The sequence below is a fragment of the Electrophorus electricus genome, chromosome 20 (assembly GCF_041902795.1).
Source record: "Electrophorus electricus isolate QZ-2024a chromosome 20, ASM4190279v1, whole genome shotgun sequence".
Classification (NCBI taxonomy): Eukaryota; Metazoa; Chordata; class Actinopteri; order Gymnotiformes; family Gymnotidae; genus Electrophorus; species Electrophorus electricus.
This window is the reverse complement of record NC_137516.1, coordinates 13,004,746-13,032,070: the sequence shown is the minus strand read 5'-3', so window position 1 is coordinate 13,032,070 and position 27,325 is coordinate 13,004,746. Positions and strand designations below refer to the sequence as shown.

The following is a 27,325-nucleotide window of genomic DNA, read 5'->3' as shown; positions in this document are numbered from 1 at the left end:
GCTGTCACTGCCACTAGTTAAACAAAACACATCAGTAATTGTTGTCTAACCTAAAAATGGCCTATAGGTGCTGTGCACCCATGGCCAACTGTGCAAGCCTCCAGAAAGTAAATTCTTTGTAAAATCATAATTTATCATTTTATGTTTAGTAATAAAGTTCTACATAGTTTCTGATCATTTTTTGCATTTATATTTTTACTCGTTAAAAGTACAGACTGCTGCAAACAGACACTGCTCTGCAAATGTTTGATTATATTCAGCATGTTAAACTACTGCTTGTTATTGTCTGAAATGTATTTTTGGTTGAACAACAAAATATAAAACATGTTGTAATGTTCATATACCCTATGAACCATTTTTACTGCATGATTTCTCAGATGTTTACAGAATTTTTTTCTGCGGTTACATTTACAGTTCGATGTATTTGGTGTAGTGTAAACTTTATACATTTTTGTAACCTGCATTTAGGCTGTCACTTATACCCATATACTGAAAAAGCAAGCTCAGTCTATGAACAGCAGGTATTGCAACCTTATCTAACGGCAGCCATTTAGTATGTAAAAGGGGACAAAGTAATATTTGAAAGATATTTGAAGAACAAATTAGTGACTTAGCAAAAGTAGACTAAGTTGATGTAAATATCCACAGTCTCTATGTGGCTGATGAAAGCAGTTAATCAGTTTGGAAGGTAGTAGACCTGCTATTTAGTTAACTAGCTAGCAAGCACATGATATTGTTTGCTTACTATGGTTCCATGTACCAGGACCTGAAAACAATATAACATCAGTGAAATTTGTCATTTTAACTACATGTCTTTGAAGTTAGATTACAAAGTATGAGACTGGAAAGCTTTAGTTAGCTAATGTTAGGTAATGTAAAGTATCCAGGTTTTCTAAAACAGACAACCTCATGACATTCGATGCTACGAAAAGGTGGCTATACACTTGTTTAAAAAACCTGATTTAAAAAACCTGATTTGGAGTGCATATTATTTAAATCCAGATTCACTGACAATGTTAAACTTATAAGGTTTTTTTTAAAGAATGGGAATCCATCTTGCTACATTGACTACTTTAAATCTTCTATCAATAATTAACAAAGTCTCTTTTCTTATTTACCATAGATACGGAAGCAGCAAAAAGAGCATGCAGAGCTGATAGAGGAGTACAGAGTGAAACAGCAACAGGGTGGAATGCAACCTCCCATGATGCCTGGCAGGCTGCCAATACAGGGTCATCCAGGCTTGATGCCAACCAGCCCTATGAACCAACCTCAGATGGGTCCCACAGTGCCCATGCAGCTCCATCCTGGCCAGACAAATCCCCTCAACATGCCTGGCTGGCGTCCTGGTGCTCCAGGCCCTGTCGGACCTCAAATAGCAGGTGTCATGTCGCCTCAAATAATGCAAGGCCCACCTCCTCAGGTGACCTTAGCGAGGCCCGGTCCGGGTCAGGCCAGCGGTGAGTCTCCTCATGTGAGTTTTGATGACACCAACCCCTTCAGTGAAGGCTTCCAGGAGCGAGAGAGAAAGGAGAGGTTGCGGGAACAGCAGGAAAGGCAGAGGGTGCAGTTGATGAAGGAAGTGGAGAGACAACGTATGAAACAACGGATGGAGATGGAGCAGCAGCAACAGCAGGGCCTCCTCAACCAAGATGGGAACATGAGGGCTCTCTCACAGATGCCTTTCTATAACCAGAACCTGCCTCAGGACTTCATGCAGCCACACAGGTCTCAGCAGCAGATGCAAGGCCCTGCATTCTCCCAGCAGCCTGGTATGCAAGGCATGCAGCCTGGAGCAGCCCCTTCTGGACCCATGATGGGAAATGGGCCCTTTCTTCAGGATGCAAGGTCAGGTTTTATGTCAGATGATCAACTTCCTCATGGTCCTAACTTTGTTCAGGGGCAGCCCAGACCTCCAGGGTTCCCTGGAACAAGCATGGTACCTCAGAACCCTGGACAGAGCCATCCTTTTGGGGTGGAGTCATCTATGCCCCTCCCCCCAAACTTTCCAGGCTCTGGTCCATCCCTGATTCAGCTCTACTCCAATATTATCCCAGACGAGAAAGGCAAGAAGAAGCGAAGCCGCAAGAAAAAGAAGGACGATGACGCCGAGTCTTTAAGGGCGCCATCCACACCGCACTCTGACCTAACTGCTCCGCTCACACCCTGTGTATCTGACACATCATCCACACCCACAAGAAACCAGCTGCTCTTTGGAGACCAGGAGATGGGCGAGACCTCCCAGCAGGGTTCCTCTACGCCAGGCTCCCAGACCAGCCAACCCCACTCTGAGTTAGAGCGACAGCTTTCCGAGAGCAGCTGTGGTGGTGGAGCCGAAGCGACCGCAGGTCAGCAGGACATGCAGGCTAGGATCCTTACCAACATCAAATTGGAGAGGATGGATGCTAGTGACTACCATGGGCCCGAAGTGGAGATGGGCCTGGTGAAGGAAGAAGGGGAGAAAGAAGGCTTGTCCCCCCGTCCTGCACGCCAGAGTCCAGCTAGCATCGCAAAGGCCGAGGGTAGTAATGAGCTCCTCAAACAACTGCTGAAGAACAAGGAGACTCCTCCACCAGCACTGCCACACCAGAAGTCTGAGGACAGCCTGAGGTCTGAGGACGAGACCTGCATGGACAGCAAGGCCCTCCAGAGACAGAACTCCATGGACAGTGGGGTGAGTGACAGCATATTTCAACATGAAAGACTGGGGGTGGCTTTGTTCCACATGCCTTAATTCAGATAACATCTAATGTAAACCAGACTATTAATGAAATGAACTGATTACTAATTACATCAAATTGTTAAATAATTTTACCAACATGATACAAACTATACACAGGGCAAGAATGTTGCCAGGTTTTGCCTTAGGATGGGGTTTATACTTGCCATGGAAATGATTACATATGAATGTTCTATGTTAATAGCTAAACAATTTGTTTTTCTTTCTTCTAATCCCACTTACCTAAATTAAAATCTGACTCATCTGAAAAATAATCATATAATTCATAAGTTTGTCTTTGTTTCTGCACTCAGACATTCTCACACAAACAGTTCTCAGGCCATCCTGATTTCACGGGGCCTTTGCTGTCCGAGGACAAGAAAAAGCAGAGGACCAAGAGGACCCCTAAGAGCGGAGAACGGCCAGCACCTCGCTCCAAGAAGAGGAAGAAGGAGGAAGATGAGAAACAAGCTGCATTTTCCTCCACAGAGCCATTAATGACTAGCCTGAAACAGGTAAGCTCCCACAGACCCACTCTGAGGCCAAGACAGCTTTGTTAAGGATTTGTCATCAGTGTGGTGATGAATCATGGAGGCAGGTTTCTATGACAAGTTTATACTGCCTGTGTCATGTCATCTCTCAGCCTGCATCAAGTCAAATCAAATTTATTTATATACTGCTTTTTACAACAGTTGTTGTCACAAAGCAACTTTACAAATGTTCGACTCCATGCCCCCCACTGAGCAAGCCAAGGGCGACAGTGGCAAGAAAAAAACCTTGAGAGGAGCGAAGACTCAAGGGGGGGGGGGGGGGGGGGGTCCATCCACCTCTGGCCAACAGCAGACACTACAGTAGTAATAATATGAACAATAAGGAGCAGAATACGTAGTGAAAAAGGGAGAAAAATAAATAATAAAAAATGAAAAAATAAGCAATCCGTGTCTAGTCTGGTTTTCTAGAAGTTCTAGTCTGGTCCCAACGGTGTGCACCTGTCTGAATGCCATCCCGCACAAGAACGTCTGTTGAGGGAAACGGAGTAGTTGGCTGGGGTGGCGGGTGGTGGGATACAGCAGGGGCCATCTGGGGGTGGTGGGAGGAGCCATGGCAGCTGAGATGGGTTGAGGCTCAGTGACAACATGACATCAGGGGTAGGTGTACCTCAACAGAAAGAGAGAATAAATTATTAGGCATGTCCAGGTACAAGGGTGTGTAAATTGGGGAACTATAACCTGCAAAGATGGACTCTGGCAGATCTAGCTATGGCAGCACAGCTAACAGGATAGAGCCAGAAGGAAACACAAGCATGAGAGCACCCTGGAACATCAGCACTCTGCCACTCTCAGTCATGAAACTTCAGTGACAAAAGAGAGGTGAAGTGACAGCATCATAACATCCCAGTTAACCATAACTCTCAATGCCCATGGACCCCCAGATCTACACCTTTAACTAAGATGGGAAGTAGTTAATAAAATGCCTGACTGTACAGATAGGTTTTCAGCCTAGCCTTAAATATTGAGACTGTGTCTGAGTCTTGAATATTTATAGGAAGGTTATTCCATAGTGTGGGAGCTTTATAGGAAAAGGCTCTGCCTCCTGCAGTAGATTTTCTTATTCTGGGTACTAGTAAAGAGCCTGCACCTTTTGATCTAAGCAGACATGGTGGTTAGTAATGCACCAGCAGTTCTCTCAGGCACTGTGGTGCAAGACCATTCAGTGCTTTGTAGGTCATTAGAAGTATTTTATAATCAATACAAAATTTTACTGGGAGCCAATGTAATGTAGCTAAAATGGGAGTGATATGATCAAATTTTCTAGTTCTAGTAAGAACTCTGGCTGCTGCATTTTGAACTAGCTGGAGCCTGTTTATTCACTTAGTGGTACAAGCCAGATAGTAAGGCATTACAGTAGTCCCATCTTGAAGTGACAAGTGCTTTACTTTTAACTGAACAATATGTGATAAAATAATCACTATGACTGCTGATGTTTACAAAATTCAACTTGAAAGAACACTTTTTTAAAAACTTTACATTACTGATGCCTTTCTACTTAAAGTTTGAAATAACTTGTGCTAACTTGCTATGCAGAGATGCTAAGTGGTGATGTTTGCATATGATTAAGCTCCAGGTAGAATCAAATTAAACAGCACAAATGTATAACATTGCTAGTGGTTCTGCAGTCATTTCTTGAGGTTCCATGCTAACATATGTTTGATAATGGTGTGACTGAAATGCTCGTCTTGAGTAAATGAAGACATTGAGGTCTCCATATTAATTAAACTGGTCATACCTCAAGAGCCTATCTCTCCAGGCTCCTAATCTTTTTCTAATTTCTCTCACTGCTTTTCATCTCACCCTCACATTTACATCTCTCCCCCTCCCTCGTCCCCTCCCTCCCTCTCTCTCCCCCTCCCTCGCTCCCTCTCCTCCCTCTCACCCTCTCTTACCCCCACCCACTCCTGTCTCCTTTCTTCTCATCTCCCTGCAACAGCAGCCCTCTCTCTTGCCACTAATGGAGCCTCTGGTTGGGGTCAATTTTGCCCACTTTGTGCCCTACGGCAGCGGACAGCTGGACGGAGAGAGCCGTCTATCGGGAACATTCGGGAGCGCCTCTCTAGACGGCATGTCGGACTATTACTCGCAGCTCATTTACAAAGTAAGTGAGAGCCGCGGGTGTTAATCTATTCAGCACATTGCGGTAAGAAGAATGTCTAAATCCAGTGCCTTTATTATATGTTAGGGTTATTATGTAATATTACGCACACCAAGGATGGTATCCCCGGGAGCAAAGGGCTTTTACAGGTGCAAATTACTTAAGTGGAGAGTCAGTCTAATCTGAGAAATGCGTGACACACATTTTCCTGTTCCGCCTCTCCACAGCAGAGCAATCTCAGTAACCCGCCCACTCCTCCAGCCTCCTTGCCCCCTACACCGCCCCCCGTGGCGCGGCAGAAACTGCTCAACGGCTTTGCCACCACAGATGAGCTGGCAAGCAAAGTGGCTGTCTTGGGTGGCCATGATGGTGAGGGCCTGCATCCACTCACGCTAATGAGTCATTCATTTGTAGGTTTAAGATCAGTTTAGAAATGGCTATGTTTTGCCATTTGTGTTCACAATCAGCCGAAATTGTACAGTGTTTTCACGCCTTCCGTTATGTTGGCATTAATCTATGTTGTTTTGTTTTTTTCCTTTTCACCATATATGAAATCTGGCTGTCTGTGAGATGGCTCACCCTTAGCTAAGCTTCATTTAAAGAGAAAAGATACAAGAGGTTAACATGCTGGTTTGCTCCTTCCTAAACGCAGTAACCAAGGGCATTGCACCAAGGCCACTGCATGTGCCCTTTAAGGCAGAGGAAGAGCTCCTTGCTCGGGCCTTGGCACATGGCCCCAAAACAGTAGATGTGCCCGCCTCCCTCCCCACGCCCCCCCACAACAATCAGGAGGAGCTCAGGTCAGTCCGGAGCATGCTCTAATGCAAGCTCCTGAGCACAGAATTTTCCTCCCTGGATGCCTTTTTTTCAACTGTATGTCTTTTCCATCTCCTGTGCTCCCTGTCTCCCTTTCTCTGTCCTTTTCCTTCCTGCCTCACGCTGGCCACACAGGGGGCAGGAGCACTGTGAGGACCGGGACACACCCGACAGCTTCATCCCCTCTTCCTCCCCGGAGAGCGTGGTTGGCATGGAGATCAGCCGCTATCCAGACCTGTCGCTGGTCAAAAAGGAGCCTCCATCTCCGTCTCTCTCCCCAGTCATGCCTATTTTCCCCCACTCCAGGGGGAAAGGTAGGGCCCTCTCACTGCTTATTCTCCAGGGACCTACTTAAGGCCTTAATAAAACATTTATAACACATACATAACTTGCTTATGTCATTTATCAAGGCTGCATAGCCTACCACACAGGTTTCTTACACTTCATGTATCTTGTGATCTTCATGAATGGTTGTATGTGTGTTATGAATGCAAAAATGCTTTAAAGTCAACCTAAAATCAGAATTTCCTTTTTTAAAAATCTTTTTTTTAACCTTGCCCTTGATAACTTGTCACACTGAGCATGAGTCATAGTGACAAATAATTTAATAAATAAAATTCTTGTCTCTCCAAAATCTTGACTCAAAGTGGACTTTTAAATTGATTGTGAAATTTCACTATGTCATCATGGATGGAAGGCAGGGAATAAAATATTAACCAGTCAAATATCATGGCATGTTTCCCACCTGGTCTGCTCTAATACAAGCTAGCAACATCACTGAGCAGGAGGTTCAGATTTGGTTGTTCACCAGCAATATCCTTGTTCCCTTTACCTAAAATACCATGGTTATGGGCCCAGTGGCTTGATTATTTACATCTTGAAAATGGTGTACCAGATAATGTTTGAGGCATTTTATCATGTTTCAAGAATACAACTTTCCTACACTGAGATTCTTTCAGCTAAAAGCATTTGGTATACAGATACCCTTTAGCCTTATTCACTGTTATAAAATCAAACCACCTCTTTGCCTAGCTAATGACCATTTAATTCTGTGAAAAGAGTGGAAATATTGTATAATTATTTTTCCTAATAGAGGAAGTGGCCATTTTTGTATCCAAGTTAGTTTTGAAACACCTGCTTTTCCTGACGCAATCAAATGCAGATGGATAAAATCATGTCAGTCCCATAATTGTTCCATATAACTTGGAAATACATGTTAAGGAAGGAAAATATGTTCAGGTTTATGATTCATGTTGACTTTAAATGTCTCTGAACTTTTTAAAAATTATTGTTGTTGATAATAAACAGACCCTGCTCGGTGTTTAATCCTGCTTCATTGCTATTGCAGGTTCCGCAGCGAAGCTTTGCGATATCAAGACCGAGCCGTCATCCATTTTCTTTGGCTCTCCATTCGGGATACCACACAATGGCTCCAGCACAGGTCTCGTTTCCATAGCTATAACCCTGAAGCCTGCTGCTGCCGAGGTGAGTCTCCATTATGTTTCCAACAGGAAGGGTGAAGGGGGAGTGGAGGACCAGGTGTGGGCTGTATCAGTGGCAGCACCACCTAGACACCACTGTTAATCCCTAAATTCTCTCATGGCCTCTCACCACTTTAGAACATCACTGACGTTGTGGCAGCCATTACCAACCTCATTGGGGTGAAGATCCCCAGCAGTTATGAAGTCAGCAGTGGGCCATGGCCCCACGGCCCTCCAGGGGCCCACAAGGCTTCTGTGCACGGCCTGGAGCCCCGCCCCCAGGCCTCTGGCCTGCTCCATGGGTGCCCTGGGGCAGCGGCAACGCCACTCAGAGGGACCGAACGCAATGGCAGAGGAACAGGAACCCAGGGCCCTCTGCAACCACAGCACCATCTCATCAGTCACCATTCCCATGACAAGAGTGAGTCAGAGCAGCATCCTCTAACTACAGAGCTGCGCTTAAAATTCAAATGCATATATATAAAATCTTTAGGCATGACCCAGATTAGACTCAGACTCAGAAGAGTTTATATATGTGAACTAACCTTGAACTAATTCATTTAAGTATGTACAGTACATTATTCTTACATTATTACATTATTTTTATTTTATTCTTTTTTAGTTAATCCTTATTCTAACAGTTTCTAAATTAGATTAAAATTTTTGCACACGTAAGGATGCCCTGGGGATTTTCAAATATGGAGAGCCAACACAAAGGTTGGTGTTGAACCAGCAAGTCGTTTGGTGCTTCCTGCCTGAAACCATCTATACTGTCTGCTCTCAAAGCTTCATCACTACCCTTCGCTAGGAAGACAAACAGTGGGGTGGGCTGTGATTGTTTTCCTATCATCATTCACACTGATGATTATCCCCTCTAATGATGTTTACTAATGATGCAAATCCGTATTCCTTTCTTGGGGTCTTCCACATGGCTCAGGTGCAGACAGGGCTGCTTTATTGATTTGGCAAATGATTGTGAAAGCTAATGAAACGAACTAACGATCCTGACCATGTCCTGGCCTGTTTATCCACGTCAGAGTGTCAGATACTCACTTAATGACCATGCCCTGTCGGATTAAAAGCATTAGAAAATGGAGTGTGTCAGTAAGTTTCCAAGCATGTGCCATTATTGCCCCTGGTCTTTGTGTAGCTAGTGTTTCTGTGCTAATTGTTAAGAAATTGCAACAGCATGGCAGGAGAAACATTTCATTAAAGCACATTTAGAATTCTACAGAAAGATTTAGATTGATTGGCAGAACCTTAATCTGAGTTCGGCAGGTGGCAATAGATTTGATGCTTCTGTAACGTAAGAGCATTGTCTGCAACTTGCACAGTGTTTATTGTGTGATGCTCACAGTGTGTGATGTTTACAGTAGTGCGTGTGTCTCGCACTCAGGTCCTGTCAGGGGTAGGGAGCAGTGTCAGCAGCGGCCATCCAGCCCAGGCCCCAAGCCGCAGTGGTGCCGCCATTGTAAAGTGGTCGTCCTGGGCAACGGAGTGAGGAAACCCGCTAAAGATCAACAAAGCAGATCACAGGTATGAGAATACTTGTGTATATCATCTCAGATGTTGTCATTTTCAAAATGCAGCAAGTCCTTATTTACTTCCTTTAGCAGACACGTTGTGAATCTTTTGGCTGCTTTGACAGAAATCTCACTCTTATCAGATATATGCAGTCTTTGACTTGCTTTGAGACCCCACATATTCTGGAAATGTTATTACCTTATGGACTAAAACAAATCTATAGAGAAATAATCTCATTCCTCCTCTTATCAGTGAAATATGACTGTATACAATAGAAGAGAAAATCAGAATGAAAATCTAGAATATCCTTTTGGCTTTTCAGTGAGTTTTGGCCTTTTTTTCCCCTTTGCCTTTTGTCATGAAATCCCTGGCAGTGGATTGACTTCCGTGATGTATCGCGTGTAACCAGTGTCTTTGTAGAGCACCACACCAGGTCATACTGTGCTATTCTCGCTCCGGTTTCTCCTGCAGGAGATGCACCTGAGCTCTGATGGAGAGCTGGTGTTCTGCAGCCATAGCTGTCTCATACTGCACTCTTCTCCCCAGTCCAAAGGCAATGTGGACACAAAGGTTTGTCTCCCTCCACACTATGCCCCCAGTGCGAGAGGAAGTGTGAGGAGCTCCAGAGCACTCTTTCTCTGTTTGCATATCACTAAGGCTCCCATTCCAGGCAAAGTCTGTTCCACTGGCACAACTGTGTTTCTTTTATACCTTACAAAACACCTGTTGGACTGAAGTACCCTGGTTATCTTGCCCCATGATGTCGGTGTGTGTTTGCAGGCATCTGTGGCCCTTCTCGCAGACAGTACTGTCAAGGTGAGTCCGTCCAAAGCCCAGCACAAGTACAACAACAACATGTCCTCTCTGGACGTGCACTGTCTGGCTCAGCTCCAGCCCAAGCTGGCGCCTCCTTCCCCGCCTCCACCCAACGTGATCTCTCCGGGCCCCACTCAGCCCGCTGAGGCGCCACCCAAAGTGGAGCCTGAAGCTGAGGCGCATCTCCGAGTGACGGTGAAGCTGAAGCCCCGCTCGCAGAGCCTCATGGCCGACGACCGGCCCTGGCCCCATGGGAAGCGCTGGAAGGGCCTCCGCTGGCGCAGGTGGACCGTCCAAGTGGTGGTGCCCAAGAGCGGCTCAGCAGCACCCGAAGAAGCCGTAGAGGAGCTCCTGCAGCAGCTGTGCTCGTCGCTGCGGCCATGTCCGGGCGCACGCGACCGTCGCCGCTGCTGCTTCTGCCAGCAGGAGGGCGACGGGCTGACGGACGGACCTGCCCGTCTCCTCAACCTGGACCTGGACACATGGGTGCACCTGAACTGCGCACTGTGGTCATCGGAGGTGTACGAGACGCAAGCGGGCGCCCTCATCAACGTGGAACTGGCGCGGCAGAGGGGCCAGACCGTGGCCTGTGCCTTCTGCCAGCGCCTGGGTGCCACCAGTGGCTGCCACCGCCTCCGCTGCCTGAACGTCTACCATTTCACCTGCGCGCTGCAGGCCGGCTGCACTTTCTTCAAGGATAAGACCATGCTGTGCCACCAGCACCGGCCACGGGGGGCTGGCGCCGCCTCCGCCGGCCCGCACCTGGACCAGCAGCTGCGCTGCTTCTCTGTCTTCCGCCGCGTCTACGTGCAGCGGGACGAGCTGCGGCTGCTCGCTGCCGCCGTGCAGAGGCCTGAACTGGGCCACACCTTCCGGGTGGGTAGCCTGCTCTTCCACGCCATGGGCCAGCTGCCAGCTGCCTTGCTGCCTGCTTTCCACTCAGCCAGCGCCATTTTCCCACCGGGCTATGAGGCCAGCCGCCTCTACTGGAGCATGCGGCACAGCCAACGACGCTGCCGCTACATCTGCTCTGTGGAAGAGCAACAGGGCCGGCCCGAGTTCACCATCCGCGTAGTAGAGAGTGGCTACGAAGACCTCCTGCTCACCGACACCACGGCTAAAGGTATGGTATAGGGCCGGGGGCCTGTAGGCCTCTGATGGATACACTGTTCTCTTGTAAAGAGGAGTTATCTTTTTTTGATTTCCTGTGCTCCTTCTCAAGGATAGCTAATAAATAGCTAAGTAAAAACATCTTACCAAGTATAACTCGCCCAAACATTTGTGCGAATCATTTGATATTCATTTGAAAAGCAGCCTGGCTGTGTGGCTGGGGTCTTGTTCTCACATGGTGTGTCCGGTTGTGTGCTGTACAGGGGTGTGGGACAAGGTGCTGATCTCAGTGGCGGAGAGGAGAGCTAAGACAGGCATGCTGCGTCTCTTTCCCATCTACCTGAAAGGCGAGGATCTGTTCGGCCTCACCGTACCCGCCGTTGCCCGCATCGCCGAATCGGTAATTACAGTACAATGTCGCTATCGTTCACTATCATATCATGCATCATGCACACACTATAATTTTCTCGCTTTGTAATCTAATACTAATTGATTGATTTTACTTGCCATGTCGTAAAATCTTGCGTTGTCGTCTCATGATTGTTCCGTAGCTGCCAGGCATAGAGGCCTGTTCTAGGTACCGGTTCCGTTATGGGCGGAACCTGATGTTGGAACTCCCTCTGTCCATCAACCCCTCGGGGAGCGCTCGGTCTGAGCTAAGGAGCTACCCACAGAGTGAGAGGTCAGTTTTTCAGTGACCTCTGACCTCAGAGTTAACACTGTCTTCCAGAAAAGGTCTGTTAATAATGGGAAAGAATTAGGCATTTAAAGATGACCTATTATGCTTATTTTCATTGTTCAAAAATGTTTTTGTAAAGGACAATAGATTAACATGCTTCGGTTTTCCAAAAACACTCTCGATTCACCTTCTGTGTCAAATGCTCTGTTTGCGCTCCTGTGGCTTTAAGGAGCCCAGTCTACTCTGATTGGTCAGCTTGCCCACTCTGTTCCGACTGGTCAACTGTCAAAGCAGATATGCCCCTACATATTCTGCCCTTCTTGGAGTCTGCAGACTGCTCGACAAATGATTATTTGTTAGGTTTAGTGGTGATGATAAAATGTCAAATGTATGAGTGAAGAAGGTTTAGACTGACTTGGCATGCTTTTCTGTAGGGTAACACATATATATGTCTATATCTATATGTTTCTTTTTGGGCACAATATGTTTTCATTTCACTTCAGCATTTCAGTGTCTGGTGGTTTCCAAGCTGTTCAAGGTCACGCAACAGTGGATTGTGACCGTAATGTTAACATCTTGTAATCATAAATCCACCTCCACACTTGTACTCTGTTCTGACATCTAGTGATCTAGTGATGCACACTTTTCACAACTCAGGTTCTGAACCTGAATCTTCCATTGGGCCACACAATGTTTTAACTGCCCTCTGCTTTAGGAGTAAGAAATGCGAAAATCCAGCATTTGAGCTATGCACGGTTTTTGAAGCAGTCCTCCATGAAGTGCCAGGCACACAGTAAATTAATTGGAAAGGTGGTAAAAATAAATTTCGACTACTGACTTCTTAGTGGTTGTACCTTTGGCAGAGCCTAAAAAGGAGGTTTCCTGTCACAACACAGAGCACAGCATTTTCTCCACTTGGCTACAAACTCTTCCCAGCCTCCAGTACTTGCTATTCCTTGTGTGAGGACATACCAAGCTTGCCAGTAGGTGGGCAATATGCAAAGTTTTACAAGATTGCATCATCTTGAAGAAAATAAATTTAGGAGTTTCACATATCTGACGTGTAGTTTGTCGGGAAGAGAGTTACTCACTGTACATTGGCCTTTGTTACATGCACAAAAAGGCTATATAACACCCTAAAAGAAAGGGGAAACCCAGAAAACCATAGTAGGTCCCCTTTAAAAGTTTGGAGAAGGGGAAGGAAATCTTGCAGAACAGGTTCATCTGTGTCAAACCGAAACTAATTTGAAACTGAACCTAACTACTGGAACAGAAGACTGTTTCGCAAAATGGAATAATGTTATTTATTCAGTAAAAGGATAGTGTTATTTATTTAGTTTGCTTTCAGCAACATTCAGGCTTTCTAGCAAGAGCATTGTCGATATATGCAGTAGATTCAGCTAATGTTGCAGGCAAAAATAATTTGTATTTATCCATTTATCAGTTTTCGCCATTCCTCATCAGGCAGTATTGTTCAGCATAGATTCATTTCAAATCTTTCAAGTCAGACATGAGCATTGTGTTTTCTGTCCTTTTATGTATCCTATCTTCGCAATCTCTCCTCTCTCTCTCTCTCTCTCTCTCTATCTTTCATATGTGCGCACCCTCAAACACAAACACACACACCTGCATCATACGCAGGCCAAAGATCCTCTCTGTGTGGAACAAGCCCTCCTGCGTCATCCAAAACTCGGCTGTGGCTGAGGGCGGCCCAACTCACAGTAAACACTTCGTGCACTCCAAGTCGTCTCAGTATCGCCGGCTGACCAGCGAATGGAAGAGCAATGTCTACCTGGCTCACTCCCGTATCCAGGTGCGCCCAACCACAAAGAATTGTGATAGCCTCGCCACAGTGCCTAAAGTGTCCATCTTTCTCAGCTTTTTATTTCGGTGTTCAGTATAGGTGCAATTGCATTAAAAAAAGGTTTATTTTCATAGAATTCTTATACTTCAGTCAGGCAGATGCAGGTAATCTGTACATCAGTCAGGTAAAGAAGACTACAAAAACAGTGGAGCCTTTTTATGATTGTTCCATCAGCTACCACACAGTTCACAGAAACACATCTAAAAAATATATATATATAATTATTATTATATGTTGTATTTATTGGTGCCTTTCATGGCACTCAAGGTCACCTTACATCACATCAATCAATTCAAACACATATAGTATTGAAAGTATTAATAATTTTAAAAAACAGTAATAAAAAGTCCCAAAACAGGAAAAAAGATCAATAACATAAGCACAAACTCTGCAGAATTGCTCACTGGGCTGAACCCCTAAGCTGGAGAAATGCATTCTCTGGGCATTGAGTGAGTCATGTGTCTGCAGGGCCTTGGACTGTTTGCTGCACGAGACATCGAGAAGCAAACTATGGTTATTGAGTACCTTGGGCATGTCCTCCGCAACGAAGTGGCCTTGCGGAAGGAGCTGCAGTACAAGGCCAAGGTACTGTCTGCCTTTCCCAGGGCCAAGCCATCATCACCACACAGTGTCCAACAGACTGCACCCAGACTGATTTTCTCTCTCTCTCACACACACACAAACACAATTTCTCTCTCTCTCTCTCACACACTCTCTCAGAACCGGACAGCATTCATGTTCCGGATCGACAGCGATTCGGTCATTGACGCTACTTGTTCTGGAAGCCCAGCGAGGTAAATACCAATTGCAATGTTTATTGATCTGAGCCTGTAGAGGCTCTGTGACAACACACAGTAGTTTATGGAAATGGTACTGATGTAGATGTATGCTGTTTTCTTCACCATTCACATAAATGCAGCAACAGTATTGTTAAGTAGTATGCAGTAGGTATAAACAGGTGTTGAATGCGTATTCAAGCTGGTAGATAACCTAAACTGATCATTCGTTTGACTTGATTACATATAAATATGTGTGTTGTATGTGTGTAGGTACATCAATCATTCTTGCTCACCAAATTGTGTGGCAGAAGTAGTGACCTTTGAACGTGGCTATAAAATCATCATCAGCTCCAGTCGTAGGATTGAAAAAGGAGAAGAGGTAAGTGTTTGTATTCAATGGGTGCATCTGCTAATCCATTATAACAGCATCCTTTTTATTTTCTTTTTTTTTATGTTCATAACTTATCCTGGCTTGCGTGCCTGTGTGTGTGTGTGTGTTATTTAAGCTGTGCTACAATTACAAACTGGGGCCGGTGGACAGCCAGAACAAGATTCCGTGCCTTTGTGGCACAGCCAACTGCCGCAAGTGGCTGAACTGAAGAGGAGCGACGCACATGTTCTCTAACTCACAGGTGCCAAGAGTCCTGAGCAGACCAAGGTGCTGAAGACTAACTGCAAAATTTAAAGTTTGTCAGTGGCAAGAAGAAAGCCTGTAGCTTTCATGGCCTATTAATGACACTGCTGAACGATCTATGTTTTAAGGTGTTTTGTGGGGGGTGGGGTGGGGGGTTTTGTTGTTTTTTTATTTTGGTTTTTTTTTTTATTTTCTTTTATTTTTTTTAAATTAATTTATTTTTTTTGTAATGTGCAAAATCAAGAGGAAAACACAAACGCAATTGCGCCATTGTGTTACAGCCATTTGCATCGTTCTCTGGACTTGAAAGGAGAAGGTTCAGTTACCTGCATGTGCCATGTGAGTGTGTGTGTGCTGAGGTGTGTGTGTGTGTGTGTGTGTATATGTGTGTGCCGAGGCGGTGTGTGTGTGAGTGAGAGAGAGAGAAAGGGGTAGAACGTCTGAGGCAGATTTCACCAGCGAATGAGGAGGGAGAGCGAGCACTGTGCCGGATATGCCTTATTGGTTGAAAGAGAGGGCGGGCCCATTCGTTTGACGTTATTGGTGGAGACTGTACAGTACTAATCAATGTAGAACATCACTGAAAGAAGAATGTACGGAATTGACTTCCGCAAAGGGAAAAGTAACTTGCACTAAAAAAAAGAAAACAGACAAAACTCACAAAAAGAAATTTTAAATACTTGATTCCATGAGTCAGTTTTATCCTAGGTTTCTCTTGTTGTTTTGTGTAAGAAAAGAAAAGTTGTTTTGTATTTATTACTGTATGACTGAGTGAGTGGGCCTATTTTTAAAATGTAAAAAAGGTGCAAATTTAAAAAAAAAAAAAGAAAAAAAGAAAAACGCAAACAGACAAAAACGATACAAGACTGCGAATATTGCCCGCAGTTTGAAGAGATTCTGTTACATTTGTAAATAAATTGTAAATAAGGAAAAATATTGGAATGATTGACCAAATACTACCTTATTCAGTTTGATGTTTGGGTGTTTACATGTGCTTGTTTTCATTTTCTCTTCTTCTTTTAAAAAATATTTAATAACGATGCGCCATTATAACTGTTTCAGAGGTTATTTTAAATTACTATTCTGTACAGAATTGCAAAGTAATTTCAATAATTCACAAGAAAGTATTTTCTCTTTACTTAGAGTATGGTATTGTAGTGACTCTTTGTGATTGACACATTCATTCTGACCACTTGAAAAACTGATTTTTTAAAAATGTGATTTGCATTTAGCTTTTTGGTAAGAGGCTGTTAATGATAAACTGATCTGCAAGTTGAAAAATATCATGCAACCGTATAAAGGCATTTAAAAGAAATCTGGTTATAGTTGAGGACAACAGCTCAATTAATTTTAAACCACCCACATAAAAATAATCATGACTTTAACCAGAATAGGCACAAGTAGATTTTTTTTTTTTTGGTCTGGGTTTTTTGTATAAATCTTCTGTGTCCAGTTTAATTATTGGGTTATAACAGTTAAAAATGTTAGTTTCAGTCGGATAAGCTCTAGCCAGTTCATGTACTTGTTAAAAAATCATGAGAAAGTTGGGGTGACTTTTAGAAAAGAAATGTATATATTCAATATGAATAATTTTATTGATTAAAAGGTAAATGTTTGTCAAAAGCGCGCAGTTCATTTTGTAGCCTAAATAATACCTGATATTTGCATTTCACATGCTTTGTTTCAAGCCTAGTATTTTCTTCTTTTTTTCTGTACACAACTTCCCAATAAATAAATTTACAGGTTAGAATACCAGTTGTACAGGGCATGGATTTTTCAAACAGAGTCAGTTGTATATATTTTTCCCTCAATGAACATCTGTAACAAAATTGTTTTGTTTCATGAATATTTTACTTGTCTTGTAAATTACATCAACATTTCTCCTGGTGGTGCGCCCCCTTGTATAGTAGTCTCAAATGTTTTGGAAAATGAATCCTTTTGAAGTACACAGAGCGATTATAGGGTTTGGTATTCAAGGAACTGAATTTAGGAACATTTACAGAAAAATAAAATATTTTACATCATTATTGGTTGTAGGACTTTATTGTCTGAATTAGCCATTTGTTACAGGGTACAGAAAGTAATTTAATTTTTTTACCACCCAAAATCTGTTTATTTCTATTGTATGCCATGACAATAGTATGATAACCATTAAATGTAATCTTGAATATACAGAATATAGTAAAATTACAGGACATACATTAGTTTATTTTAAAATGTAGAGTCAGAATTAGTTGTAGTTCAGAAGTCGTCTCTACCTGCATGCAGAACTAATCCCACCCAAATAACGCATAGTGCGTAAGCAGTCTAGCGGCGGGTGAGTGGGTGTTTATCGGTACGGAGTACGCGAACCAGACATGCTGAGTCCTGGCCGAAGCTTCGAGTCACGGATAGGGCGTGGAGAACCTTTTCCGTCGCCATAGTAACGCAAAGTTTAAAACCTGGGTGGTGGTGTACGCGCGCGTTCTTGGCTTTGAGACGCCCACGCAAAGCATCCAAATCTCCGGGATCTCTCAATGTCGAGGCTCTGGGCCTCGGTACGTCTACACAAAAGGATCTGTGACGTTTAAGAGCGATCAGTTGGACTTTCACTGGTTTATTATAGCATGCATTACTTTGGATTTGATACATCATCAGGGTTGTGGAATATATGTAACTGCGTTTTCATAATTATTCATTTGCAATGACAGAATGCAGTAATTCGATTACTGGTACATTTTTAAAATATGGTCATTACTAGCAGGATTACAACTGAATAAGGATGACTTGTTCGTTTTTTATCTTTTTTCTTCTTTTATAATGGTGCTAATCAAGTGAACGGTTCCCATGACTTGACCCAATGCAACAGCATCAGCATAGAACTTAGCATGCGATCATTCAAAGGTCCGAGATGTGCGCGACCTGTTGTATTCTTACCAGGATACATTTTGGGTCGTTTTGTATGCCCTTGCCGTTTGTGGCTGGAAACATTTGTGAGATCTTTCGGCTGCGAGTTATTCCTTTCTTTGCTTTCATTGACGCTCAATAGACAATTTAAGTGCTAACAGGTTTGTTGATCGTGAACACGGGATTTGTTTTCGTCATTATGGTGTTTGTTTGATACTTTGTACATGTTAAGTGAAGTTTATCTTGATTAATTTTCATTTAATTCATTTAATGACGAGAAATCGCAGATTTCAAACAGACATCGATATCAAATTATTTCTAATGTCGATTTACTATGAAGAACTTTATTCTCGCCGATCCCAATGTATTCTGTACCTGAGATGTTTACACCGATGAAGCCTGTTTGAAATGGGTCAGCCAGTTTTAAATGGGTCTTCTCAGCGTTGTTGTATTGCTGGATAAGGGAGATGTTATGGACAGCTGTAGGGAACCAATGTTCTGAAACTCTTCGGCAGTTAATGGGCTAACAAATACTCCGCATGTATTTGAAAATATTGGATTAAATGGCTTTATAGTAATAGTACAGTAATCCTTTGGATTAGGTTATATATTTTAACAGGTTATCTGTAATGGAGCATATTTTATAATAAATCAGAACATGCTCATAAATGCCTTTAACTTCACCATTGTTTACAATATAGCTTAATGTCAAATCACAGATATAGCTGGTATAAAAGAGATGATGCATGTTAGTCGGAGGAATTCAGGGTCCTCGTATGGAATCAACGCCACATGTGCCCCACCTGCTGGTGAGAAAGTGTAACTGTCGGTGTAGCGGTTTAAGTAATTTAAGGTGTGACTCCCCCTTTCACTATCAAGGACATCTTCATACACTGTTGGACATTAAAAAGTCATGTTTAAACGTTTAAAACGTTTGGAACGTTTAAAAATGGTTTTATTTGAATCAGGTGGATGATTTTAAAGTCAATAACTTGTATTAAGTGTCATGGCTACGTGAATCAATATGGCCTTCTTTTAGAGTGGTGTCACCATGTGGGCAGAAGGCAAGAGAAACCAGCTGTGATTGAAGAAATGTCCTGTTTCAGTCCCAGCTTTGAGTGGGGTGTTTGGAACATGTTCTCATAAATGGTTCATGTGTGTTACTCCTGTTAGTAATCTCAGTGTTTCTGCTTAACAGAGAACATTGAAATCTGCAGCTTCATTCAATGGCGAAATATAAACATAATTTATTGAAGATCTAGAAGCTTAAGGCAACCCGCAGAGAGGATAATTTAGGTTACTGCAGATTTGTTTCTTACATCTATCCTGCACTTTCAAACATAGAGCTTGGGTGTTCCGGGGGGGGGGGGGGGGGGGGGTGGATAGATGCCATAATAGCAGCGAGAGAACAACAAAAAGCTGCGGGCTAAAGGGAAGGAGATGAGTCATGCTGCCCCGCGTCATCCGTATGCGCCAAATGGCATACGAGCGTGTTGTGTGTGCGCGCGCATGCATGCACACGTGTGATTGTATCTGTATGAATTTGGACAGCACTAGTTATTTTTATGACGCTTTATTATCGTTTTGTGTAACATGAAGTGAGAAAGAGAGAGAGCGAGAGAGAGAGAGAGCTTGATTTCTGTCCATTCGCTCAATTGCAGTAGAGTATATAAACATATTATATACATGAACAAAATAAAGGAGCAGGAGCGGCTTATCAGGCTGCTATCGCTCGAGACTTTAAGCGTAATGGAAAATGGGTCAGTTCAGTTTAGTAATGAGCTTTTCTGCCAGGAGCTGTCATACAAAATTCTACCAGATGCGGTAATGCAAAATTAAATGCCACCAGTAATTCTCAGAAATGATGGAAAATCGAAAATAATTAGGCCGCCATAGCGAATTATTGAATAATTTAATATTTTGACGTCCCGCTTCCAAACGCGCCTACGCACACGGGCCTGCAGCACCACTATGGCGCGTGTGAGCCCTCCCATTAGAAACATGCATGCGCAGATTCTCGGTGTATCTAAACTGCGCGTACCTGGCGAAGCAGCAACAGTCGTTGATAAGCAGCTTTGCTTTTCGATAAGCGACATACCGCCCAGTGCGTCACTTAGTTATTTTTATAGCAAGAATTCGCTTTGGTGCATTTTTGATAGGTTGCACGCGTCACGATGTAACAAGGGTGTGCAACATTCTCGATGGATAAACGGTTAATGCTTCAGACGGAGAGAATGCGGATATTCCCCATGGCAAAGCGAATTTGACAAGGAACTGAAGGTTTGGAGTGTAGCAATATTTTGTAATGCTTCCGTAAATTCAGCATCACAAAGCTGTTTGTCAGACGCTTACTTGCGAAGACTCAAATGATCGCGGAGCACTTATAGAAAAAAAGGACCAAAAGTAGTTTAAGAGGCAATGGGAAGCACTGTGATGGACACCAAGAAAAAGGACTCTTCGAAGAAGAATCCGAAGAAAAAAAGAGCACTTCGACTTAACATGCCAGTGAGTTGAGTTTCTTTCTAACTTGGTGTTCCAGCCGCGGCTTATGCGCACGAGGAGTCCGTTTTAAGGTTAGTGTAGCGTGTTGCTGGAAGTTCTGTGTTATCGGGGTTCATGCAATCGATACCGTCTGCGGGTCCTTTAACATCTTTGCAAAAGGGTTCCTATCTCCACTGCTAATTTCCTTTTTTTAACGACACTTATATGAAAACAGTACTCGTGTTTTCTTCAAGTTAAGTCACCTGCACGGGAGTTATCTTATTCCGAAGGTGGAATCGTGCAGGATGCAGGATTAAATTACTTTTGACTTAGTGGATGACCTAGCCCGCTAAATAGCAAATCAAGATTTCGGTTACACATTACATCAGGGCGGCACCATATTGTGCGGTGATTGTAAATTACCATTTTAAACTACACCAGGTGCGTTAGATGTGTTGAAGTTCCACGCTAACATGAGCAAAACATAACTGCGAAAGTGCAATCTTTGCTACAGCGAGGTGAAAGTAGCTATATTGTTTAGCTACAGCCGTGTTCATGCTGAGTTGCGTTCAGTCGGTCGTTGTGTACAGAAAGAAAAACGGAGAAGCTGAGCAAACAGCTGTTAGGACTGGAATGGATCTTAGTTCGCACTACACTGAGAATATCAAACGGCGCATCCAAGTGCGCAAGTTTTATAACTAGCTATAGCTTTCTAAAATACTCACTCAGTTAGCCAGTCCAGTTATGGCTAAGAACAGCACTGGCACGAGGTTTAATAGTCACTATTAAAAACATCTAGGCTTGTGTAATCTTCCGCAGACACACCGACCTTTTAATAACTAAGGTCACGTTTTGTTATGCTTGAGACTGTTGAGATTTAAGCAGTCCATACGTTTCTGGATACCGTAAAGCCTATACGCGTTTGCATATTCATAGTGAGAGGTAATAACAATACTATCAGCAAAAAGAAAGTTTTGACAGAGTTCGCGGATGTTTGTAATACGTTATGAAATAGTCCGCACATGTCTGCACATTTCACTTGATTTTGAACCGTACAGCGGCTTCACATTGGATATAAGGAGCTGATGACTCATTCTAATTTAAAATGCTTATGTCGCTACTTCCTACCAATCTTATATCTCTATTTTTGTTCACTTTTGAAAAGCTTCCGCATCAAAGTATCGCTATCTTGCCCATATTACTATTGAGGCCCTACAGTGCTTCTGAAATACATCTTGTTTTTGCAAATGGTCGAAACTGAAGCCACAGCTACCTCATTACTGGAAACCCTGAACGGATTTAAGACCTTTTTTCTCTGTTGAATCAAATCGCCCCTGCCTCCTTTTCTTCTGCTTTCCATACTGGAGGAGGAAACATTTTAAAGTAAAGAGGCCTAGACACTGGACCTTTGCGGAATAATTTAGCCGCAGCGCTCTGCTAGAATTTCATATTCCCAAATAAACACTTATTACTGACCCTGCGTACTTGAATAATTAAACATGCACAAAATCACCAGTCATTACTAAATTGCATCCTGTGTTAATTTTTGATTGGTAAAATCATAGTTTATAGGGGGAAAGACAGAGAACAATTAAGTGTGAACAGGAAAATATGTCATGAATATCATAAGTAGAGTCTGTAAAAATGTAAGTGGCTTACACTATCATTTGCAAAATCGTTTCTGATCAATTTATGATGCTCATTGTTTCCCATCACCCTTCAACCCATCTTCCACATGCTTCCCCAGAATATATTAAACAGCGTTCACCTTTGTCCCATATTCTGTTTGATGACCATGCTGTGTTTGCTTTGTGTCCTTTCTTATGTAAGACCGCTATAATGGCAGAGATGGCTATAATCGGATGCTTACACGATAACAAAGGCAACCTAATTTCAGCTATAATAATAACATTAAGTGCATTAATCATAGTCCTCCTGTGTAAGTGCATGATGTTAAATGTATGACTTCAGATGTTTGAACGTGTGTCGGCCCTCGTGTGAGTTTATGCTCAGCTGCTCTGTGCTCCGTTTGTGTTCTTTACTGCCATCTCCAAATGCTTTTGACCTGCATGGGTGTTCTGGACACAAGCATGTCTAGCTCGTGCATCATGGTGGGGTTGCGCCATCCACCTCAAAATGCTCTCTAAATAGAGCAGCTTGGCAGTACACCGTTCCAAACCAAGCCAGCCACACCGATCTCCCATCCAACAGGCAAGTTGCAAATGCACTGAGTAATGCATGCAGTGGCTACTGCAGACGCTACCTCATGTTTGGTACCAGACATTTAAGAGCTGCATTAGCACATTGACCGTTAGAGTTTAGCTGCAAAACGTGGAGGGCTGAATGTGTAGTCTGTGAAAAGATGCTTGTCAAGTGCAGTAGCTGGGGAAACATCTGAATGAAAAAATCTTGAGTATTTCCTGATGGGCACTCCAATATGCTCATCTCTGTAATGTGTGCCAAGGGTAATGATAGTTCGCTACACTTTGCCTCCCTTTGCACAGGTGCGTAGGAGGAGAAATTATTTGAAACTCTGGGGAAAAAAAAGTCTTGCGTACTGTGTTGCACTGGGGGGTAAAAGGTTGAATACATGTGAGATTTTGAAAATGCATGCCAAAATGAGCTGGCAGATACACATAAGGTAGGTGAGCACAGCAGAGAAGATTATAACATTAGGAAACAAGGCAGCTAATATTTCTGAATAGTAGCTGGCAAGTAACAAGGAAAGCATTTGTTAAACTGCACCTTATTGATGTTTAAGAAATGCTTGTTTTCTCCAGTGCTGATTCAGATTGTATATCTCAGTTTATGAATGTAATCAAAATTTGAGAGTTAGACTACATTTGAAAGGACCTAGCAGAGTAGAAAACATAGTGACACCATACAAAGGGACATTTATATTAACTTTTACGGTATTAGGCAGATGCTCTTATCCACTTTACAAAAGTCGCTCTGGATAAGATGTGTCATTTAGGAACAAGTATAAACTCTGGTTGTTAAATTGCTGTCAGTCATCAACTGAGAATAACATATTGGTTAAAGGTTGGTCTGTGTGGAATCCCCCTCGTGGTGACATAATAGCTTATTTTCTCTGACACAGGAGCTGAGTCCATTTGCCTCTCCTTGTGTGGATGGAGAAACATTCAAACCTGACACAGCTGGAACACCAAAGGTAATGACGTAATTTCCTAACACTGCACGTTTGGCTGATCCAAAGGGAGACACTGGCACAGCAGTTGTTCTGCTAGCCCACCAGACACCAAGTGAGAAAAGCCATTAGCTGTGTTATTGCCCCTGAATGACTTCATGGATAAACAGCTACATTAAAAGCAGAGGTGGTCCAAGGGCAACTCATTATCAACTAATGATAGCAATAAATAACGGTGTAGTTTGTCTTCAATAAAACAATACAAGACTTTCATGTGTGTGAGTTGGAGACAATCTATCTTAGTTTCCATGGTGCCAAAGTCTCTCTTATCTAGAACCTCAGTTCTAAATCAAACTGCTTTACCAAATATTGATTGCTCATCACACATCACTGTTGGGGCCAGATTAGTCTGTAAAATGTTGGCAGACATCATTCTTAGGCATAAACGTACGTTCAAGTGGAGAGCCCAGAAATGTAATTTTAGTAGTTGATTTGGGGGAAAAAACATGGCGGACATTTTAGGCCTCATAATCCTGATAAAATGTTTAAATGCCTGCAAACAAAGGGTTCATAAGTTAGTTAGTACTTAGTGTGAACAGTGTGTTCCTTTGAGTGTTTTGGATTTGTCTATTTCTCGGTTTCATAGACCACATGGTTGTCAAGACAGTAATCTTGCACCCTGGTTCTGCTATAGCAGTGCGTTAACGATGAATCAGTGCCTGCTGTACAATGTGCTGCTTTTGTGATCATGTCACTGCCAGTGAACTGTAGAGTGGCTTCTAATAAACTTGGTGCCAGTATACCTTTTAGAAATGCTCATCAGAGATCAGGCTTCACAGATATATGCTTAGCTTGTCAAAATCCACATTTATGCAGAATACTATAGACATGGTGTGTGCTTTGTGAAAGGGGTGGGAGTGTTTGCTCTTGTTTTGTAATAGGATTGGCTCAGAGGGAAGGTGTGGATTCAGGCCAGCCTTAAGCAAGTTTTCTCATCACAGCATTAATGCATAAGAATGGAAAAGCAAGAGGCTCTCTTTAACCACCATCATTAATCATTTTGTCATATTAGCAGCTATATTAAATAGTCATAAGGTGTGCATAACTCACTCATGACTCCTGGGCTGATATTTATGAACATTTCTTTCATTCACCACTGTTTCATTGCCACCTTTACTTAAATTAATAATATTGGATTACTAACTGTCTTTTGGAATAACTAAAACACTGTGAGTAATAATTGTAAGGGCTGGCACCAGGCCGAGGTCCCCTCCGGCCACCAGGGGGAGGCCTCGAGTCAGGCACACTACCAATCAACAGCTGGGCTAGATCTATATAAGCCCAGTGACCCAGTCACTCAGTGCTAAAGTGTTGAGCCAAGCTCCTAGCTGGTAACTCTGGGTATTGAGGTCTGTGAGCCCTTGTGCTACACCTCTCTTCTGCTCTGCGAGGGTGTCTGTGTTTGTACACATCCTCTCCCTTCTCCAGTTTTCCCTCTCAAGTCTGTCTCCCTCCCGAGGCTCCCCTTAGCCATTAAAGTTCCTCCCTATTTTCTGGTTTTGTTTGGGAAGTTTTAGAGTTTGGTTTTCCCCAGTGCATCGGGGCTGCCGTTCTTCCCGTGGCGTCCTTTAAAGATTAAAAATTAAAGATTTCAATACAATAGAAACACCAATAGAAACACCAGCAAAACAAGACCCGATGCACATGTTGTCACTTTTATTTGGTGCCAACACCATGTGGCCTAAAACAAAGCCGCAGCCATAGTTCTGAATTTGTGTGGTTACCTTTCATGATGACTCGTCAAAGGTGGGTGAGCCGTCATTTCTCAGGACTCCACCCCCCCCCCCCCTTTTTTTACCCACACTCACGCACAGGTGCTGAGAGACTCCAGATGTTTACACAATCATAATGATAAGACAGCGACAGTCTTATAATCAAAGGACAAACAAAATCCAAGCCAGTAAAACAGCACGAGGGGGGGAGAAAATATCAAAAGCCCCTAAAAAAACCTTTGGTGCATGACCATATACAGTGCCTGGGTGTGCGTCAAACATTTGAAGGTCACAGCTTTGAGGTTTTAGCCTTCACAGAGGAGCCAGACAGGGCCTCGCTGCTCAGCCCATGGCCGTGGATCTGGAGCCAATGAGAAATCATGCATCAGTTTCACATGGTCCGAAGAAGAGCGGTGTGGGATCCAACAAGCACTGAACTAAACTGCTAGCTGCCACTGACCAAATACTGATCTTACGTATTACTATAAAATATTGAGCTGACACTCTTGTTAAAAAAATCTTTTGGCGTTATGATTTATAAAGTATTTTTCCTTCTAATATTTTAACAAATACTTTTGTGATCTCAACAAAAATATGATGTTGCGGGTATAGTAATATATTAAAAGACTTTGTTAACTTACTCTTTCGGCATGCTCAAAAACCGACCTGCATTATTTTGACTCAAAATATTTATGTGAATGCTGTGCTTCCTCAGAACACCAGCAGAGCCCTCATCTGAAATGTCTGCTATAGGTCATGTGCTCATAGTGCGCAATAAAATCATTTGCATATTGTGGCCATCAGTGTTACAAAGGCCTACATTGCAGTAATGATTAGCACAAATATATAGCTACTAGGCTATATATAGTTATTATGCAGTATATAGTTACTATGCCATATATAGTTACAAAGCTATATTACTATATAGTTACTATGCAGCCCTCCAGTGGTCTTTTTTTCTTTTTGTGGACATGTGAGTGGATATGCCTGTGTGTGTTTTTATTCTGTATTTTTGTACTTCCTGTGGAATGTAAACTATCCTAAGAATCTAAGCTAGTGATGATATTCTCTTACAGTACTGAGGGTTTTTTGCTTGATTTGTTTCAGCCTGAGAAAAGAAATTCTGGCGAGAAATACTTTTGAAATATGATTATATGAATTCATATGCAGATCCACTAATTCTGACACACACAGCAGTTTTTTATTTATTATGCCTGTGGTGGGGGATTTAATTATGCTGTTCACCGATTACAATAGTAATATAGTTCTTGTGCCTCCTGTCTTTCCTCTTCTACTCAAAATCTGTCTGCATTGTGCAATGACTTGTCCTTGTTGCTGTGTTGTAATGGGATTTAACTACGGTGTTACTTTTTTGTTTTGTTGGATTTAGCAATAGTGATTTCTTGTTCAAACCCGATTTTTTTTTCAATATGAAAATACTGTCAGAGCGTCTCAGAGCTGCCTATATATATATAGTGACTAACAGATTTTTTTACAGTAACTATATCATATCAGCTGTCATATACTGAGCTCTGAGTTCTAACTGTATCAGAAATGCAAGTTAATAAAATGATCAGAGAATCCTTACAATGTTTGCATTTTGTGTGCATTGAGCCTCTTAGTAATTTCGGTACTAACTATTAATTTTAATGAAATGTTAAAGGATCGATAAAGTGGGTCTCTCATATGCTGTAGAAAGTTTGTGTATTGTTTTAGCTCAGTTGTTCAACTGCATTATAAGATCACTCTTTGCAAAGGGACGTAATATAATTTGTATTCTTTTCCAAACTAGTCTATGTAATAAATAACCCAATATCTGTATAAAACACATTTTTTAACATATCAAAAAATGTTATATCTTGAATTCAGAATCTGAAAGTCAAACCGTAAAATTGTATTGTTATACCCCTAGTACTTCTAGATTAGTATTTTTGCACGCAACTTTGTTTGCATTTCAATTTAAACAG

The 27,325-nt window shown here is 42.7% G+C and overlaps 2 protein-coding genes across 10 annotated transcripts in view; both read left to right on the top strand.

Annotated features, from left to right (window-relative positions):
- The window catches only part of kmt2cb (lysine (K)-specific methyltransferase 2Cb), an 81,123-nt gene extending 64,025 nt beyond the window's left edge, over positions 1 to 17,098 (top strand). For 5 of the 7 annotated variants that reach the window (XM_081703750.1, XM_081703751.1, XM_026998326.3 and 2 more), the window contains 18 exons: positions 1,124 to 2,674; positions 3,034 to 3,234; positions 5,207 to 5,371; positions 5,596 to 5,737; positions 6,021 to 6,168; positions 6,320 to 6,498; positions 7,533 to 7,669; positions 7,804 to 8,086; positions 9,062 to 9,201; positions 9,661 to 9,759; positions 9,970 to 11,128; positions 11,379 to 11,515; positions 11,667 to 11,797; positions 13,436 to 13,607; positions 14,127 to 14,243; positions 14,379 to 14,452; positions 14,708 to 14,816; positions 14,944 to 17,098. In XM_081703750.1, the coding sequence (XP_081559876.1) occupies positions 1,124 to 2,674; positions 3,034 to 3,234; positions 5,207 to 5,371; positions 5,596 to 5,737; positions 6,021 to 6,168; positions 6,320 to 6,498; positions 7,533 to 7,669; positions 7,804 to 8,086; positions 9,062 to 9,201; positions 9,661 to 9,759; positions 9,970 to 11,128; positions 11,379 to 11,515; positions 11,667 to 11,797; positions 13,436 to 13,607; positions 14,127 to 14,243; positions 14,379 to 14,452; positions 14,708 to 14,816; positions 14,944 to 15,036 (5,037 nt within the window). In that variant the 3' untranslated portion in view covers positions 15,037 to 17,098. The remainder of the gene's footprint in view (positions 1 to 1,123; positions 2,675 to 3,033; positions 3,235 to 5,206; positions 5,372 to 5,595; positions 5,738 to 6,020; positions 6,169 to 6,319; positions 6,499 to 7,532; positions 7,670 to 7,803; positions 8,087 to 9,061; positions 9,202 to 9,660; positions 9,760 to 9,969; positions 11,129 to 11,378; positions 11,516 to 11,666; positions 11,798 to 13,435; positions 13,608 to 14,126; positions 14,244 to 14,378; positions 14,453 to 14,707; positions 14,817 to 14,943) is intronic. The other 2 variants (XM_081703748.1, XM_081703749.1) reach the window with 2 other exon arrangements.
- A 2,845-nt stretch (positions 17,099 to 19,943) lies between these two features.
- The window catches only part of prkag2b (protein kinase, AMP-activated, gamma 2 non-catalytic subunit b), a 36,919-nt gene continuing 29,537 nt past the window's right edge, over positions 19,944 to 27,325 (top strand). The window contains exons 1-2 of one of the 3 annotated variants that reach the window (XM_026998252.3): positions 19,945 to 20,462; positions 23,539 to 23,610. In XM_026998252.3, coding sequence (XP_026854053.2) covers positions 20,376 to 20,462; positions 23,539 to 23,610 — 159 coding nt within the window. In that variant the 5' untranslated portion in view covers positions 19,945 to 20,375. The other 2 variants (XM_081703290.1, XM_081703289.1) reach the window with 2 other exon arrangements.